Source organism: Scardinius erythrophthalmus, assembly GCF_964197995.2.
Source record: "Scardinius erythrophthalmus genome assembly, chromosome: 10".
NCBI lineage: Eukaryota > Metazoa > Chordata > Actinopteri > Cypriniformes > Leuciscidae > Scardinius > Scardinius erythrophthalmus.
This window is the reverse complement of record NC_138230.1, coordinates 41,920,567-41,938,934: the sequence shown is the minus strand read 5'-3', so window position 1 is coordinate 41,938,934 and position 18,368 is coordinate 41,920,567. Positions and strand designations below refer to the sequence as shown.

Sequence of the window (18,368 nt, the reverse complement as noted above, 5' to 3'; positions counted from 1 at the left end):
GAAGATATCGACTACATATTAGTGTTAACATTTGGTACAGATTGTGTGAGGCTTGGCATAGCCAAACAATTGCTAAGCTCAAGATCTTAAAGTTAGTCAGCTTGAGATCCTTTCCATCTGAACTGGTTATATCTCTATATAGTGAATATTTTATAAGCATCCGCACAATCGAAGCACAACCAAAACAATGTTCTTCTGCAAAATGCATGCAGTTTTGTTTTTAAACACCAGAGGGCCAAATGTTATAGTGTTCCTGTACTATAGTAGTATATAAATATAATAGTATATATAAACTATATACTATATATAAATATAATAGTATATAAAACTATATAGATATAGAAAATTATTGATAAATTTAACCATTATTCCAAGGCATTACAAAAGTTTTGAGTGTAAGCATTTTCTTCCACATTATTTATTACGCAAAAATACAACATTTTCAGTGTTTAACTGGTTCTTAAGTCAACATGGACATCTTCCTTAACACGATATTTCAACTGGATCAGATTAATATAAAACAATCTTTATTAAAACAATCCAACCAACAAAATAAAAACACAACATTGCTTTCTCTTACATACAGTAAGTTGACAAGGACTGAGATTCAGATTTATTATTTTCTGGCTTGTGGTGCATGTGTAAAATCTGTACTTACATGTTATATATAAGTACATATTTTAGTACAGAGTTCAGTAAACAAAATCACCTCCAATCACCAACCCCTAAATAAATACATTGAGAATACCTTTATGGCCTTTTTCTTTTATCTTTTAGTTATCCTCTGAATCAAGAAATTCATCAAGAAACTCTAAGACTTCATCCTGAAAGAAAAACAAATGGTTGGAGGAAGAGTTAGAGCGAGAGAATAGTGTTTATTTTATAACTGCACTAGTTATTAAAGCCATAAACAGTTACTTGAAATAAAATAAATGTTAACTGAACACTTTAATTAAAACTTTTATATTATGTGCATTCATAATTATTCTTTCATAAATAATTGTAACCAAAGTTAAAATGCATTATAATATACTTCTGAAATTGGTTGTTTGCCCTGTGTTTAATGCATTATACTTACTAAAGTATATATATAAAGTATATACTTTCTAAAGTGTTACTTTCATGACAATAAATAAATAAGTATTATAATGTTGTGGTTACAATTATTCATGAGACCATACGATGCATTATAAGGTGGATTACAAGGCATAATTAATGCATTAAAATACTTTTATAAGCATTATATATAAAGGCTTTAAACTTTTTTTTTATTTAGCTAATTGCTAAAGCAACATTTCTCATTTTAATTTAGTTTTAACTTGACGTACTAAAATAGCTGAGACAAAAATTTAAATAAAACTGAATAAAAACATATTAAAAGTAACTAATAAAAATGCCAAAAATAGACAAAATTCCTACAACTTTAACTAAAATTAAAATGAAAACGGGAAAAAAATAATTTCAAGTATTAAAAAAATACCCACAATAGTATCTCGATGCTAAAACACTGATAATCATTTAAAGGCTTTGATTGATCAGCCACTAGAGGGCGGAGTGTCGCTGCTCTCGGTGAATCAGTGAGCACAGTGCGCACCCAAGTGGACAAAACGAGCAATATATTCAGTCAGGACTATTAATATTTGTAAAACAACAAGCCAACCAAATACTCTCGGCTCTCACCTCATCATCCGGCAGGAACTTCTGTTTGGCGAACTCCAGCATCTGCATCTGAAGCGTCGTCTGATTGTGGTACCGAACTGCTTCCTGTCACGTGAGTGTGCATTATCAGTACAACTCCTAACATTAAAAGGTAAGTTTTATTCATTGTTTCTCATGATGTGAGACACCTACCACTCTAGGAAAGAAGTCCTCATCACTGAGGCCAAATTTCTCTCTGTGGTAACGATAATAGTCCACATTACTCTTCATCACCTCATCACTGGGGTCAAAGAGCATATAGCTGGCCACACACGGCACTGCGTTCTTCAGATCATTCACTGAACGAGAATGAAGGAGAGAAACATTTATATACACACTGACTGTCTATCAAAAGTTTGGGGTCAGTAAGGTTTTATAAAAAGAAAACTAATCCTTATATTCAGCAAGAATGCATTTCGTTGATCAAAAGTGATAGTGAATCCATTTATAATGTTACAAAAAATATATATATTAAAATAAATGCTTTTAAAATAACTTTCTATTCATCAAAGAATCCTAAAAAACTGTTTTCAACATTGATAATAATCAGAAATGTTTCTTGAGCAGCAAATCATCATATTAGAATGATTTCTGAAGGATCATGTGACTCTGAAGACTGGAGTAATGATGCTGAAAATCCAGCTTTGATCACAGGAATAAAATGTCCATGTTTGTTCATAGTGCATTAACTAATGTCAACAGATACAACGTTTGATCTTAAAAATGTTCAAATTAACATTAGCTATTATTAATAAATGCTGTAGAAGTATTTTTATTGTTAGTTCATGATAACTAGTGTTAAAAAGAAAATCTTAGTGTGTTGCCAAAATATAATATCTGTAGCTATATTTCACAATATTACTGTTTCACTTTATGTTTTTGATCAAATAAATGCAGTCTTGGTAAGCATTAGAGACATCTTTCATTAAAAACATTAAATATTCATACCGACCCCAAAGTTTTAAACGGTAGAATGTGTTTCATATGTCAGTTTTTCACATTCATGGGTGTTCATGAGTGAATTATGTTGTGAGACTTACGTTTATAATAAGCAAACTGGAGATAGTGGTACATGGTTGCCACAAATTTCTCAACAACAAATCCACCAACGACCGGCGTGAGCTCGCTCTCACAGCGAACCTTCCTCTCCAGAACCTCAGTGTAATGATCTGCAGGAAGAGAAACAGGCATGTTGAAGCGTTTCAGCTGAAGGATGGCAAGGGCAGAGAGGACGAGAGCCAACCTGCGATGGACGGGTAAAAGTCTTTAAAGTCTCTGATCTGTCTGGATCCCTCTGACGCTGCGATGCACTCGTCATACACCTTGAAGAAGTCTCTCATTGCCAACTCCATATCTGACACGGATGATCTGAAGTTATCTCCGTTATACGCCCGCACGGCCCGAATGAACAGAGACTGGAGGAGAAGAACCATGAAGCATGAGTGCGACTGTACAACACTGATTACATTCAACAGGCATATCACAATTGTGTGCATTTCCCTGAGCTTGGATTGCACATATTTAGACATATATTACGGTTTTATAGATAATGCATTTTAGTGTTTAAAAGAATGGGGTTGGTGAGATTTTTAAATGTACAGTTTTAAATCATCACTCCAGTCTTCAGGGTCACATGTCCCTTCAGAGATCATTCTAATATGATGATTTGCTGCTCAGGAAACATTTATTATTATTATTATTAATATCAATGATGAAAGCTTGTGTGGCTTAATATTTGTGTGGAAACCATGATACTTTTTTTTCAGGATTCTTTAATGAAGAGAAAGTTTTCTTTTTTTTAAATAGAAAACTTTTGTAACATTATACAAAAAAGAAAGAAAAACAAATGGTTGGAGGAAGAGTTAGAGCGAGAGAATAGTGTTTATTTTATAACTGCACTAGTTATTAAAGCCATAAACAGTTACTTGCAGTCTTTATTGATAAGTTTTTTGATACATTTAATGCATCCTTGCTGAATAAAAGTACAGTATTAATTAATCTTACTGACCCTAAGTTTTTTGGTTTTGTATATTTCTAAGGTAATGCATTTTTCCCATTATAAATACTATTATTAGCATATCTGAATGAAAAGTTGAATTTGAAAATTAAAGGAACACGCCGACTTTTTGGGACTTTAGTTTATTCACCGTATCCCCCAGAGTTAGAGAAGTCCACACATACCCTTCTCATCTCCGTGCGTGCCGTAACTCTGTCTGACGCACCCACCGCTAGCCTAGCTTAGCACAAAGACTGGAGGTAAACGGCTCCAGCTAGCATACTGCTCCCAATAAGTGACAAAATAACGCCAACATTTTCCTATTTACATGTTGTGATTTGTATAGTCAGAGCGTGTACGAATAACAAGGTCAAATGAGACACAGACATCCTCTAACCGTATACATTCTGGGAACTATATTCTCAGAAGGTGAAGCACTGCTACTTGGGTGGAGTGATTTGCTCGCAGCCAGAGATGTATAAAGTACTAGAGACCCAGACTTGAGTAAAAGTACAAGTGCTCTATCAAAAAAGTGACTTGAGTAGAAGTTGAAGTGCTCTTTAAGCAAAATACTTAAGTAGAAGTACTGAAGTATTCAACATTTTTTGTACTTAAGTATTGCAAGTAGTTTATTTAAAAATTTACTACTCAAGTACTGAAAGTAAAAGTACAAGTATTGTGTTATGAAGTTATTAAAGAAAAGAGTCAAAAGTTTGAACATCATATTGTTTATATTATTTCAAATGTTTAGGACACACAATTAATTTGGCTGAAGCAGCAGTAAAAGGACATGAATGTTCAAGAACACCTTAACACACTGAGAAAAACAGATCAAATGTGTCCCTTCCCCCTCTAAAGCATCCCTCTCTTCTCTTCCCTGCTTGTGCCTTTTTTCTCTACAGCTTATTGTGTATTTACCAGCATGTAACAGCGATCTCTGGAAGCTTTGTTTATGTCAGGGAGTTCCTGGAATGGCTCTTCTTCATGTGTTCCATATATGGTCTAATGTGCATAGGGCGCCCTCAGGCTGCCAGTATGGACTGAAAACACAGTAGGCTACATCAGAGTATCCAGCGCTCATAATGATTACATCGGCCCATTTTGGTTATAATAATTTAAATAAATATTATTCCTCTCTATAGAAATCTAACGTAAACCTATGAAATCTATCAATCTATCAAAATCTGCACATTTTTGAGCTAAAAGCCCTGAGGGACGTTGTTTGGTCAAGCGCTTTCATGACGACCGCACATGAGTTTTTTTTTTTTTTTCTGAATGGGTGCGGCTGACGCTCATAATTCATATTAAAGGTATCGACTATTTTTTCCTGATATATATAACTGACATAAATTAAGACATAACTGTCCCTATAAGTTTCTCAGAATAAAATAGTGCTCAAATACTGAAACTTGAGTCTTATATCATTTTAATGATGTATGATGTATAGTTTGTCAAGGTAATAACATTACATATAATAGTAGCCTAACTTTAAACTATTCAGTGCATCGGCGTCCTCATGACAGCTAACAGTTACGCACTTCAATCTATATGAATTGTCTTTCACTCCGACAAATGAAAACATGGACTAGTAGGGCCAGGAGTGGTCTCCTTCCTCACCCTCACCCTCACCGCCACGATCACTCGAAGTTCTGGTTCTTCCATCTCGAAACAACTGAACAAAGCTCAAGTGTTCTCACTGGAGGCAGGCGCAGAGCGAAAGGCAGAACGGGAGCACGCGCGGTCTTCTTGATCGTTTGATTCGCTGGGCTTGCTTCATCAAACCTGGTGACAGAGCCATCTACCGCTCTGGCAGTGATAATGTGGGTTTGGAATGATTCGTAACATTTTTATAATTGTAACGAGTAACGATGCAGCACATAAAAAAAGTATCGGAGTAAAAGTATTACACTCGCCGAAAATATGTACTTAAGTAAAAGTGGAAGTAGGAGAAAAAAATAATACTCTAGAAAAGTACAGATACAGCCTTTTAGTACTTAAGTACAGTAGTGAAGTAATTCTACTTCGTTACTATACATCTCTGCTCGCAGCACCTGAGAAGCCCCATGGTGAGGAGCAGAGAGTTGGGGTAAATCACTCCGCCCAAGTAGCAGTGCTTCGCCTTCTGAGAATATAGTTCCCAGAATGTATACGGTTAGAGGATGTCTGTGTCTCATGTGACCTTGTTATTTGTACACGCTCTGACTATACAAATCACAACATGTAAATATGAAAATGTTGGGGTTATTTTGTCACTTATTGGGAGCAGTATGCTAGCTGGAGCCATTTACCTCCAGTGTTTGTGCTAAACTAGGCTAGGGGTGGATGCGTCAGACAGAGTTACGGCACGTATATATTTTGGGAATAAGCTCCCAAAAAGTCAGTGTGTTGCTTTAACTTGAATTTTAGTATTTCTTAGTATCTGGTTTAACACTCTTTTTCTTTAATGGCAGCAGATCTTAACCTGCATCAACAAGTGGACTAAAGTCACCATGAAATCAAATTGGACAATTCTTGTTATTTTAAGGGGTATTGCAGCATTTATTATAAATGATTTATCCGTGCACATCATTATTTATTTTTAAAATAATGTTCCTAGTAATGTTTAAATAAAATAACTTCCCCTCCCTCTTGCAGCAACAACTCTTCTCTTCTCTGATGATGTGTTTACTGGCGTGAGGGCGGGGCAACCTGTCACTCATATGAGATCGACCAATAGCAACCCACAACCATCCAATAAACTCCCCATGGACAAAATCAAGTCCCGCCCTACATTTGTTCTTGTTCGACAAGCCATTTCACTCGAATATACACGTCACAATAGAAAAGATTATCGCAACTTCTGTTTCATGCCGACTTTAATATGAGGACTTGATCGCTGTTTTATATGTGGGGTCTCACCTCATATGATTTGGTCTCCAGATCTTTCATATGTTCCTCTGCTCCAGGTAAGCTCTTGTAATAGTTCATGTTCCTCTGCATCATCTCGTCATCAGGATGCTTAAGCAGGAACGTGTGCGCTGCAGATACAGCTTTGGCCAAATTTTCACTCTGGAATAATTTATAATAATACATTTTGTCAGACATAGTAAATAGACCATAGTATACGCCTACTATTCCTTTGAGTACTTTGGAATACCATGCACTTTGAAAATTTACCATGGTACATAAGGTAAACATTCAGTACCATGGTATTACTATTATTATGTTATACCATATACACACCAAAAAAAGTATTACAAATACAATGGTAATACCATGTGTATACACTTGGTATCATGTTAATATCATGGATATTTGCTCATGTCCCATGGTAATATTCTTTTAAGTACTTTTAAATGCCATGTATTTTGATATACTATGTTAGCCTACATGATTCAGTACATGGTATTACCATCTGATATACCTACACAACTAAGAAACTACAAAAATACCATGGTCCTACCATGTTATAAATACCAGTGTAAATACCATGGTGACATTCTCTACAGTCCTATTATTTTATACTATGGTATTACAAAGCACCAACTTTTAACCTCATTCTCGTATTGTTCATGAATACAGATGCAATGAGTGAACGTTAATGGCTTACTTTGAAGTAAGCAAACTGCAGGTACTTGTAAGGTTCCCGTTTCTCAAACTCCTCGATGGTTTCTCTGCTGGGGAGCGTCTGTCTGAAGGCAGGTAACCCCTGTTTGCATCGCTTCAGACACTGCGCTCGCCTCATCACGTTACCGAACGCGTGGAGCTCGGGGAAGTCGCTGAAGCGGGTCTCGTCGTCGAGTCGTACCGTGCTGCAGTTCAGGTTACAGAAGGCCTCGCTGTCCCTGAGCAGTCGGTACAACCGGAGACTCACCTCCAGAAACTCCACGCTCTCGGGCCACTTCTCCTCACTGTACTGGTCTAACGCGTGTCGATACGCAGAGTCCAAGGGCATGAGCTCGTGCCGTGGGAAACTACGAAAGTTGTATTTCTCATACTGCGCAAGAACGCAAAAAGAAAAGCAGAATAAAATAAATGCGAGCCTCAGGCAGTGCGATGAGGAGGCCATGGTCACGTATGGGAATCCTAAAGTACACAGGGTTGGGAGAGAACAAGACCCGCCCGCAGACTCTCCACGTCCCCAAAATCCGTCAGCGCGCTCCCTTCCCCCATGCAGCTGAAAACACACTACAGTGATTTACTAACAAATATTTATTAATCTAAACCCTTCGGTAACATCTGTGGCCAATATTTACTTTAGGGTCTAAAAGAGTTTATTTTACACATAGTTCACATACTGCTTGCTGTAAATAGTCGCACACTCTCTCACACACACACCATGTTATATGTGGACTTTCCATAGACATAATGATTGTTATACTGCACAAACTGTATATTCTCTCCCCTTACACTAAACATACCTATCACAAAAAAAAACGTTCTGCATTTTTACATTTTCAAAAACATCACTTATTATGATTTATAAGCAGTTTTCCTCATGGGGACCCACAAATGTCCCCACAAGGACAAGGATTTCAGACATTTTATTACCATAAGAGGTTACCAGGACCACACACAAACATTGTTTGCAACTTTCTATTGGTCTTATTGAGCAACTAGGCCATATGGTTAGTGAACATCGTTTCACTAACTTTTGTGGAAAAAAAAAATGTTTGTTTCATTGCTCTGTACACATTATGTGCCCACTTATTTTTGTAAAAAAATGTGATTGATTGGGATTTAATAGGTTAAACAAGTGGGGGGAAAACTTAAAATAAAACTTCCTAAAGTGAAACGAGACATTTTATGTTGTTCCTGATATTTTATAACATTACATTTATCCAAAAAAAAAAACTGCTTCACAGTAATAAGGGAGGGGGGGATGTGAGAATCTGATGTGAAACGCCTGTTGCGCTGCATTCTGGTCCCTCAATAATTACAGCCTCTTAAAGCGCGAGCCGCCCATCTCTGTGCCACGTAGAAAACATTCCAGCCTCCAGGCCTGCGTTTCCGCTTTTCCCTGCAAAACGGAGCCCTTTCCTGCGCGTTCTCCATGTAAAGTGACACCGGGGGCAAAAGAAGAAGTAGTTAGAGTGAGTTTGAGGATCCGTCCACCACGTCTACACACTCCCCGTTTCTTCTACAGTGCGCGAGAGGTATCGAGGAGACTCTGCTGCAGCGCGTGAACGCAGCAAACCAGTCCTTAGCAAAAAACAACGGAAGATGATACGATTAACGGTGCAAATGATTCTCCTGGCTGTCCTAGTAACGTTCGTGGCGTGCAACCCGCCGCCGGTACCGTTAGATGACATCGTAATAGAGAAGACGTTCACTCCGGAACGCTGTGACCGCCTGGTCAAGTCAGGAGACTTTGTTCGTTATCATTACATCGGCATGTTCCCTGATGGCAAGAAGTTTGACTCCAGGTTAGTGCCAAAATGCATGTTTGCCCTCCATTGTTCTTCATCTTCTCACCTGGCCTGAAGCCATTTGCGTTTAGGTTTACTCCAGCCACGCAGGCAGAGCAGATCTGTGTGATTCACAGGCCTACCATAGTGAACATTTACTTCTGCAAAGCACATCCTACGCATTTACAATTGATTTAAGACAAGTTTACATTTGAAAATTGCAATAGTCTATAGAATGAATGCATGAGTGAGTGAATGAATACGTGTCTGAGTGAACCAAGGAAGGAATGTGTAAGTGAGTGAATGAATGAGTGAGTGAGTGAATGAATGAATGAATTACGAGCAAGATAATTTACATATTTTTAAAGGTACATTTACATGAAAAGTGTAAATAAAGTGTAATATATATATAGTATGTTTATATACAATATATATAATACTGTAAAAAAAAACTCTTGCCTTAATTTTTTTAAGTGCAATCAACTTGGATGTTTAAGTCATTTCAACTTAAATTATATATATATATATATAATACACATGAAAAGTGTAAACAAACTTTTCTGTGAGATAAGACTTTTTAGAGAATATATCCTAAAGTAAGTTAATTGTCAGCCCAATGGCAAATAGTAAAATTAAAAATATTGTTTTAAGCATAAACCTCATTTGTTGGATATACATTTAATGCAATAAAATAAAATTTGCCAACTGATCAAGAAATATAAATTCTATAACACTTTATTTTAAGGTGACATAGTTACGTTACTACAGTAGTAATAACAGTAAATTATGCATAATTACAAGTAACTAACCCTAAACCAAACCCTTACCATAACTCTATAGTAAATACATGTAGTTAATTAATATTACTCAGCACTTATTTGAGTAGGTACAATGTAACTACGTCATCTTAAAATAAATTCTCTCTTATAAAAGTATGCTTCTCAAGAATAGATATCCAGATTCTAAGGATGTTTTTACTTAAAAAGAACACCAAAATGATTATTAAGAAAAGTCTTTTTGTGGTATAATACATGTTTGTTTATGTGTGTGTTTGCAGTTATGACCGTGGCACCAGCTATAATGTGTTTGTTGGCCAGAAGAAGCTGATCGCTGGGATGGACAAAGCTTTAGTGGGCATGTGTGTAAATGAACGATGGATGATCAAAATCCCTCCCCAGCTTGCCTACGGAAAGGACGGCTATGGTAAACACACTTTAAAATCACAGTTCTCTGTTTACCACTTCATGCATGAATGCAGTTATTTGTCATTTAGATGTCTGTCGGCGTAGATGCCATCAGCACATTTGCATGTGAATAGGCACAAACTTACAGAGACCTACAATTCCCATGATTCTCCTGCACTCCTGCTGAGTCACGGGAGCATGGGATCTCGGGTGGAGAGAGAGAAAGGGGGGAAGTTGAACGGATGGGGGTGTGAATTCCCAAGGGAAGTGATCCGAAGAGGAATGTTGAACCATGTGCACTTGTCAGAACTAGTTGTGGAGATGGTGTGTGCATGTCTGGCCAATTCAGCTGCATGAAACACAAACAGATGTGAAGAATTAACTGCACATATACCAGAGTCAGTTGTGGTTTTTTTTTTTTTTTTTTTTTTTTTTATAACACAATGAAACAGGCCAAATTGAGGGGACATAATTTTTGGTCAGGCTGTCATACAAAGAAATTATGAACACATGCAAAACAAGAGAAACAACAAAATATTAATAACTGATTTTGTTGTTGTCAATGCTTTTTTTCCCTTTTTTTTTTTGCATAGTAAAATAAAACCTTTCATCAGATAAATACCTTAACCAAGTTTAGTGTTTTGTTCTTCCCTCATTTTTAACATATTTAAAATATATATATTAAATATTTTCCTCATATTTTGATGGTTTAATCAAACTTGTAGGGTAATTAAAATACAAACAAATATCCCCTCCAGACATCACTTTTAGCTTTTACTGTGTTTCAAAATGTAATGTAATTTACAATAAGGTTTTATTAGTTAACATTAAAGGAGAACTCCGGTCAATTTTAACATTGAGCTCATTTTTTTGTACATTTGGAGTGCTGTCAATACAGAGAACAACGACAAAAATCGGTGTTGCCTACACCGAGTTATTCTATTTTTAAAATTTGCACCCTGTTGACTTCAATAGGGCAAGTACTAAACCTGCTTTTAGCCTCTTAACATCCTTGATGTGTCATTACAAGTGCACAGCTAATGTGAGTGATTCCTTCTGAGTGAACACGAGTGAATCTGACTGCAGTAGATGTGAAAGATATGTATAAAAATGATGTTATTTAAGCCAGCGCAAATACCTGTGTTTACATCCTGTTTTTCGGTTGAAGTCCAAAGTAGTCAATTGCCGAGTTCACGCGCATAGGTTTAGTTACCTATGATCACGCGCGTGAACTCGGCAATCGATTACTTTGGACTTCAACCGAAAAACAGGATGTAAACAGGTATTTGCGCTGGCTTAAATAACATCATTTTTATACATATCTTTCACATCTACTGCAGTCAGATTCACTCGTGTTCACTCAGAAGGAATCACTCACATTTTCTGGGCACTTGTAATGACACATCAAGGATGTTAAGAGCCTAAAAGCAGGTTTAGTACTTGCCCTATTGAAGTCAACAGGGTGCAAATTTTAAAAATAGAATAACTCGGTGTAGGCAACACCGATTTTTGTAGTTGTTCTCTGTATTGACAGCACGCCAAATGTACAATAAAATGAGCTCAATGTTAAAATTGACCGGAGTTCTCCTTTAAGGTGAACTAAGAATGAATGAACAACTTCTACCGCATTTTTTAATCTTAGTTTATGTTAATTTCATAATTTACTAATACATTATTAAAATTAAAAGTTGTATTTGTTAATGCAAGTCAATGCATTGTGAACTAACATGAACAAACAATGAACAACTGTATTTTGCTTAACTAGCATTAACAAAGATGAATAAGTACTGTAAACAATTTATTTCTCAGTTTTAGCTCATGTTCGGTAATACTTTAATGTATATGTTACAAACTGTTCCGAGACACGAAGGTTGAGATCCAAATGCAGCTTTAATTAAGAGGCAATCCAGACACGTAATCCAATATACAGGCAATAGGTCAAAACACAGGTAGGCCGTCCGTCCGTCCGAACAAACAAACAAACAAACAAACAAACAAACAAACAAAACAGGCAGGGGTCAGAGGCAAAAGAGTAATCCACGGAACAGGCAAAAAAATCCACAAAACCAAGAGACATGAAACCAGGGAAACCGCTCAGAAATGCAGTGCAACAACATACAAAACTTCACAGAGAGTGAATGAGTGAACATGGTATAAATAGGCTGAGACTAACAGGGTAATGAGACACAGGTGAATGCAATCAGTGATGATGAGTCCGGGCAGTGAGTTCTGGGAAATGTAGTTTGTGAGGGAGTGATAATAGTCTGGTGTGGAGTGCCCTCTGGTGGCTCTCAAAGGCACTCCAGCTGGTGACCGTTACAGTATATGATTTATTCCTGTGATGCGAAGCTGATTTTTCAGGAGTCAGTTTTCAGTGTCACATGATGATCCTTTAGAAATTCTTCTGATGTAAGACTATCTCATCATCACAAAAGCTCTTCCCGTGAAACATAAGCTACACAATACACAGGGTGGCACACTTACCCTGGCAAACGAAAACTAATAATGAAGTCTTTATAGTGAACACAAAGACTAAAGCATTTATTGTCGTGCTTTAGAGTCGCGCTTTAAATAGATGGTCTAGGTTTCAAAGCTGCAAAGCTTGTTTGATTTTATTCCTCAAAGTATTTATTTATTTTTTTGTCATGCCCTGTCAGGTGACATCATCCCCGCAGATTCCACCCTTCACTTTGATGTGCTGATGTTGGACATTTGGAACCCAGAGGACAAGGTGCAGATAAAGACCTACTTCAAGCCAGAGAGCTGTAACCGCACTGTGGAAGTGTCTGATTATATCCGGTACCACTACAACGGTACTCTGCTCGATGGCACGCTGTTCGACTCCAGGTGAGTCATGTAGACCTCACAAAAATAAATAAAAAATAGATATACATATATACATACACATGAAGAGTTCAGATGCAAAAGCCTCTAAGTGCCATCTGAAATTTTCTTCTAGAATGATCATTTTTTATCAAGCTCGTGTATTTAAGTTCAGTTATTTCTCTTAAATGGCAATGAAAATTACCTGTTAATTGTCATTTAAGTGAAATTACTGAACTTAAATACACGAGCTTGATAAAAATGATCATTCTAGAAGAAAATTTCAGATGGCAAATGTGAATTCTTCACATACACATACAGTTTATGTAGCAAATGTTCCTAAATCATTCAGTGTTTTTGTACGAATTGGTTAATTATTAAATAGGTGTGTTCGACTTGAAGCGGCGCTGTGCAAACCGATCGGTGTAAGACATTAAAGTTACGAACAGACGGGTCCGTATGCTTTCAAGTCGTTCTGCAGCTCCTCTTCAATTCAAACACACTTATTTAATCATTAACCGATTCAAATCAGTGGAGTAAAAGAGTCAAATGACTCACTTATACAGATGTCGCCACCTATTGGTGTAATCCTGTAACATTCAATAAGAGCCGCTGAAAAAGGGTTTATTTGTTTATTAGATTCATATAAATAATAAACATCTAACAGTACAGTACTACAGTGAGTAGAAAAAAATTACGTAAGACAATTTTTTAAAATATTTTCCAAATAATATTTTACACTTATAACATTATTTTATTCAGTATAAATTGGGTCTTTATACATGAAACTATATAGCTGCCTTTTAAATTTTAGGATGGGGGTTCCCTCGTATGAACATAATATGATCATATTTGTGGGTCTGTGGCATCATAAAATATAGAAAACCCCTTCTTCAAAACACACAAAAGCAATATATAATAGCACTCTTGGACCGCTGCTTGACCAATCACATTTGAGGACCAGAACTGTTGTATAATGCACAAATGTAAATAAATGGAATAAATGTTAAATATGTGAATATATTAAAATTTTAAATAAATATAACATAATTTATAATTATAAATACATAATTTCAGATATTACATTTTTGGACGTAAACAGGTTAAAACCATTTTCATCCTAATTCTAATTATTGCTTATTTTATGTAATACATTTCAAGAATATAAAAATAAAGATTTATGTAATTTGTTTCCTGATTCTTTCATTTGCAGTCACACGCGTATGCGCACCTATGACACTTACGTGGGGATTGGCTGGCTCATTGCGGGAATGGACCAGGGGCTTTTGGGAATGTGTGTGGGAGAAAAACGCATCATCACCATTCCACCTTTCCTTGGCTATGGAGAGAACGGGGATGGTGAGAGTCATTTTATTAGTAATATATACTACTAACAGTTTTTGTCCATGCAAAATTAGCATTACAGCATCGTTATCTCCTCTCACAGGAAGTGACATACCCGCTCAAGCCTCTCTGGTGTTTGATGTGGTTCTGCTGGACCTTCATAACCCCAAAGATGAAATCACAGTACAGGTGGAACACCTTCCAGATCCTTGCCCACGCAAGAGTCAAGCTGGAGACTTCATGCGGTATCATTATAACGGATCCCTGCTGGACGGCACATTCTTTGACTCCAGGTAAAAACCCTAGACACTTTCATTTAAAAGTGATATGCAGTGCACTTATGCTTACAGTCGTGTTTATGTTTCAGTTACTCAAGGAATCGCACATATGACACTTACATCGGTAAAGGCTATGTGATCGCAGGGATGGACCAAGGACTCCTGGGTGTGTGTGTTGGAGAGCGCAGGAGGGTTGTTATCCCACCTCACCTGGGGTATGGAGAAGAGGGCACAGGTGTGTGTTGATCTGCCTTTAAAGTGCTTTTTCGGATATTACCTTTCATGCAGTGTGTAATATAGCTTTTTGTGAATGTAACAGGTCTGCGAAGTTTCAAAGATCAAAGTGCTCGATAAATGGAGTTACTGTTGTCCACATGTCCAGAAGAGAGTTTTCTGCGCTGCAAAAGCAAATACACTTTAATGCATTTCCAAAGGAAAGGAGTTGGACTCGAATTGATACAGTAAAACCGACGCCATTGTTACTGTTCATATCACTGTGTGTCAAGTGCTGAGGAAGAGGTGAAATTCAGATATGGTAATTGTGTTTCGTTTCCAACATCCACTTTAACAGTCGACCAGTCACAACAGACTGGGCCATCTGACCAATCAGAGCAGAGCAGGCTCTCGGAAAGCCGGGGTTTAGAGAGACTGAATCCTTTATCGAACCGTTTCAGACACTGTGAGAAAAGAGCTGATAATGCAATGCATAGTATGAGAAAATTAAAGTGTTTTTTGTATACATGTAAACCTACTGTTGGAGACCTCCAAAACAAAACCAAGAACCTTTAAAATAGCATAATACGGGCACTCTAAGACAACAACAAACATTCACCTTTGCATGAATCTCTTCTATTCCCTCCTACAGGAACTAAGATCCCCGGCTCAGCTGTGCTGGTGTTTGATGTCCACATTATTGATTTCCACAACCCATCTGATACAGTTGTGATCACCAGTGTGAAGCCGGAGAATTGCACCTACATTGCAAAACGTGGCGATTTTGTCAAATACCACTACAACGCCTCTCTCATGGATGGCACCAACATCAGCTCCACGTGCGTTGCAGTTATAAGTTTTGCATAGCAATTTGTTTTTTGAAGTTGACATTACAAGTATTTTATTTTATTAATGTTTTTATCTAAACTGATGTTTTCCTCTGTGTCTGTGTGTTAATGCAGGCACACCTTTGGCAAGACGTATGATGTGGTTCTGGGGTCCGGACAGGTGGTTTTAGGCATGGAACAAGGGCTAACAGGAATGTGTGTTGGAGAGAAGCGCAACCTAGTCATTCCACCTCACCTTGCCTATGGAGAGAGGGGAGTTGGTAAGACACACATTTATATTATTATTATTCCGAGTTCTGAATTCATTCAGTGAAGAACTTGACCGTAGATTTGTGAAGATTTGACCGTAGACTACTGAATTAGTAGATTTGTGAAGCTTTTTGAACGATTCATTAAAAGAGTCAACTCTTAAGAGTCATTTCTTTGTGAATTGGGACTACATGGGCTGCGTCTGAAATCATATTCTCTCTTGAGTAGGTACTTATTTTGAATAAGTAATTACTTCATGATTGCTAAAAAGTATGTTCTATATAGTATGAATGTTTGTAGTATGAATGTAATCTGGACGTACTACATTTGCCTTGTTGTCATTGTCATGTGACCTACCTTGCGTCAATTCACTGTCATTCACAAATCCTCTCCCGAGGCCTCATGGGATAGTAAAGTGTCCATCTTATGCGCACTTCAATATCTCGCCGGAAGTAGTAGGTCATCCGGGTACTTTTTTATGAGTGCTGTGAATTCAAACATACTTCTTTTGTCACATACTGTTTTTTGCCTACTATATAGTAGGGAAGTGATTTTAGATGCAGCCGAATGTATTTTATTCACTAAAAAGAACCGACTCTTAAGAATCATTTACTTAAGAACCGGACAATGCTTAGCTGTAGCTTTTGGCTTCGTGATTTTTTATTGCAATTTGTGACCCACCAGAGGGAGCCAAAATGGACCCACCAGAGGGAGCCAACAGACACCATCAAAGTACATTACTCTTACAAACCTACTTAGCTAAAAAACGATTTATGTGCTGATATCAAAAAAGCATTAGCTGTCATTTAGTGAGTCAACTATGTTATTTTAATGTTTTAATTATGTAATGATGAGAGGGATACACATGGGGTCCTTAAAAACTGCAACTCTATACCAATGTGTAGAAACACAGTTTAAACCTGTATATTTCCCCGAATATTAAATATAGAATATTAAAGGTGTGAAATGGAAAATGCGTTAGTCTTTTCTTCCCCATTGTGATCCAAGTGAAGAACAAATGTAGGGCGGAACTTGATTTTGTCCATGGGGAATTAATTGGATGGTTGTGGGTTGCTATTGGTCGATCTAATGTGAGTGACAGGTCGCCCCGCCCTCACGCCAGTAAACGCATCATCAGAGAAGAGATGCTGCAAGAGGGAGGGGAAGTTATTTCGATTAAAGATTATGAGCACACTTGAATTAAAAAAAATAATGATGTGCACGGTTAAATCACTGCAATATTCCATAAAAAACAAGAATTGTCGATTTTGATTGTCAACTTTAAGTACCATTTCTTTGCTCAGATGGAGAGGTCCCTGGCAGTGCTGTGCTGGTGTTTGATGTTGAGATGGTGGACATGGAGGAGGGTCTTCCTGACGGCTACATGTTTGTGTGGAACAACGAAGTCTCTCCTGATCTTTTCAGTGAGATGGACAAGAACAAAGACGCACAAGTGGACTCCACTGAGGTATACAGCTTTTGACTGTGTGTTTGGCTGTGTATCACCAATACATCTGCAAAATGTTAATTAAATTCATTTTAATATTGTCTGTCCCTTCCATACAGTTTTCAGATTACATCCTCCTGCAGGTAGAAGAGGGCAAAGGTCGTCTTGCGCCAGGTTTTGAAACGAAACGCATCATAGAGAACATGTACGATAACCAGGACCGCAACAAGGATGGACGAATCACAGAGGATGAGTTTAAACTCAAGGCAGATGAAGTCACTCATGATGAGTTATGAGGCTGGACTCAGGGATACAGGGTTGTGATTGGTTGTGTGGTTTAATATTATAATAAGTGGGCGGGGTATAAAGAGACTGGATTTGCCAGTGAAGTGTCACTGTTGATGACTTAAGATGTTTGTTTGAGAGGTGTGTGCATGTATGAATGTGCATAATTGTGTTTATATATGATTTTTGTACATGTCTTTGAGTGTTTGTAAGAGTCTTGAGTGATACAATTGTGCAAAACATTGCTTTGTAAAAAAAATCCCTTTAATAAACACATTCCAACCCCCAAAATGTTACTTAAATTACTATTTTATTACAGCTTGAGAAATATTGCTTTTCATAAGCGACCAGCAGAAGTTAGGTAAAAGGTGAGCAGCTTCAAAATAACATTTGTTACATAATTTAGGGTTTTAGCTTGTGGACTGACATGTTAAAATGCAATATGTGTGTTATCCGAGGCATAATATTTGCAAGCTTTTGAACTTTGAATGTTTTCTTCATGGTTGATCATGTTCATTCTGATTTGTTCCTGATAATGTTCCTTCAGCCTTAGCAAATAGAAATAGCACTAAAACAGTCGCTACACGACTCAATGAACAAAGCCTGAGAATAACAT

At 37.2% G+C, this 18,368-nt stretch overlaps 2 protein-coding genes across 3 annotated transcripts; one reads left to right on the top strand and one right to left on the bottom strand.

Moving 5' to 3' along the window:
* Positions 1–409: 409 nt before the first annotated feature.
* On the bottom strand, positions 410–7,817 carry crtap (cartilage associated protein). Its single transcript, XM_081375628.1, has 7 exons — positions 7,284–7,817; positions 6,593–6,742; positions 2,942–3,113; positions 2,739–2,867; positions 1,852–1,997; positions 1,681–1,764; positions 410–824 (listed from the first exon to the last, which is right to left on the bottom strand). Exons 1-7 carry the CDS (start codon positions 7,740–7,742, stop codon positions 774–776), a joined length of 1,191 nt encoding a protein of 396 aa, XP_081231754.1. The 5' UTR covers positions 7,743–7,817; the 3' UTR covers positions 410–773.
* Positions 7,818–8,637: 820 nt separating this feature from the next.
* Positions 8,638–18,051, top strand: fkbp9 (FKBP prolyl isomerase 9). Of its 2 annotated transcripts, XM_081376749.1 has the most exons (11): positions 8,638–9,099; positions 10,139–10,284; positions 12,923–13,112; positions 14,302–14,447; positions 14,536–14,725; positions 14,800–14,945; positions 15,576–15,762; positions 15,886–16,031; positions 16,705–16,752; positions 17,325–17,488; positions 17,587–18,047. In XM_081376749.1, exons 1-11 carry the CDS (start codon positions 8,897–8,899, stop codon positions 17,761–17,763), a joined length of 1,743 nt encoding a protein of 580 aa, XP_081232875.1. In that variant the 5' UTR covers positions 8,638–8,896; the 3' UTR covers positions 17,764–18,047. The 2 variants fall into 2 exon arrangements, with proteins under 2 accessions (XP_081232875.1, XP_081232876.1); XM_081376750.1 differs by lacking the exon at positions 16,705–16,752 and having other exon boundaries at positions 17,587–18,051.
* The last annotated feature ends 317 nt before the right edge of the window (positions 18,052–18,368 follow it).

Bases quoted from the DNA above. Each gene is read 5' to 3' on its own strand.
- fkbp9 (XM_081376749.1), top strand. From the start codon at position 8,897: ATGATACGATTAACGGTGCAAATGATTCTCCTGGCTGTCCTAGTAACG. The intron at 15,763-15,885 runs GTGCGTTGCAGT...GTGTTAATGCAG, and splicing joins GGCACCAACATCAGCTCCAC to GCACACCTTTGGCAAGACGT. The intron at 16,032-16,704 runs GTAAGACACACA...GTGACCCACCAG, and splicing joins CTATGGAGAGAGGGGAGTTG to AGGGAGCCAAAATGGACCCA.
- crtap (XM_081375628.1), bottom strand. From the start codon at position 7,742: ATGGCCTCCTCATCGCACTGCCTGAGGCTCGCATTTATTTTATTCTGC. The intron at 6,743-7,283 runs GTAAGCCATTAA...AAATTATTCCAG, and splicing joins TGCAGTTTGCTTACTTCAAA to AGTGAAAATTTGGCCAAAGC. The intron at 2,868-2,941 runs GTTGGCTCTCGT...CTCTTCCTGCAG, and splicing joins CTTTTACCCGTCCATCGCAG to ATCATTACACTGAGGTTCTG.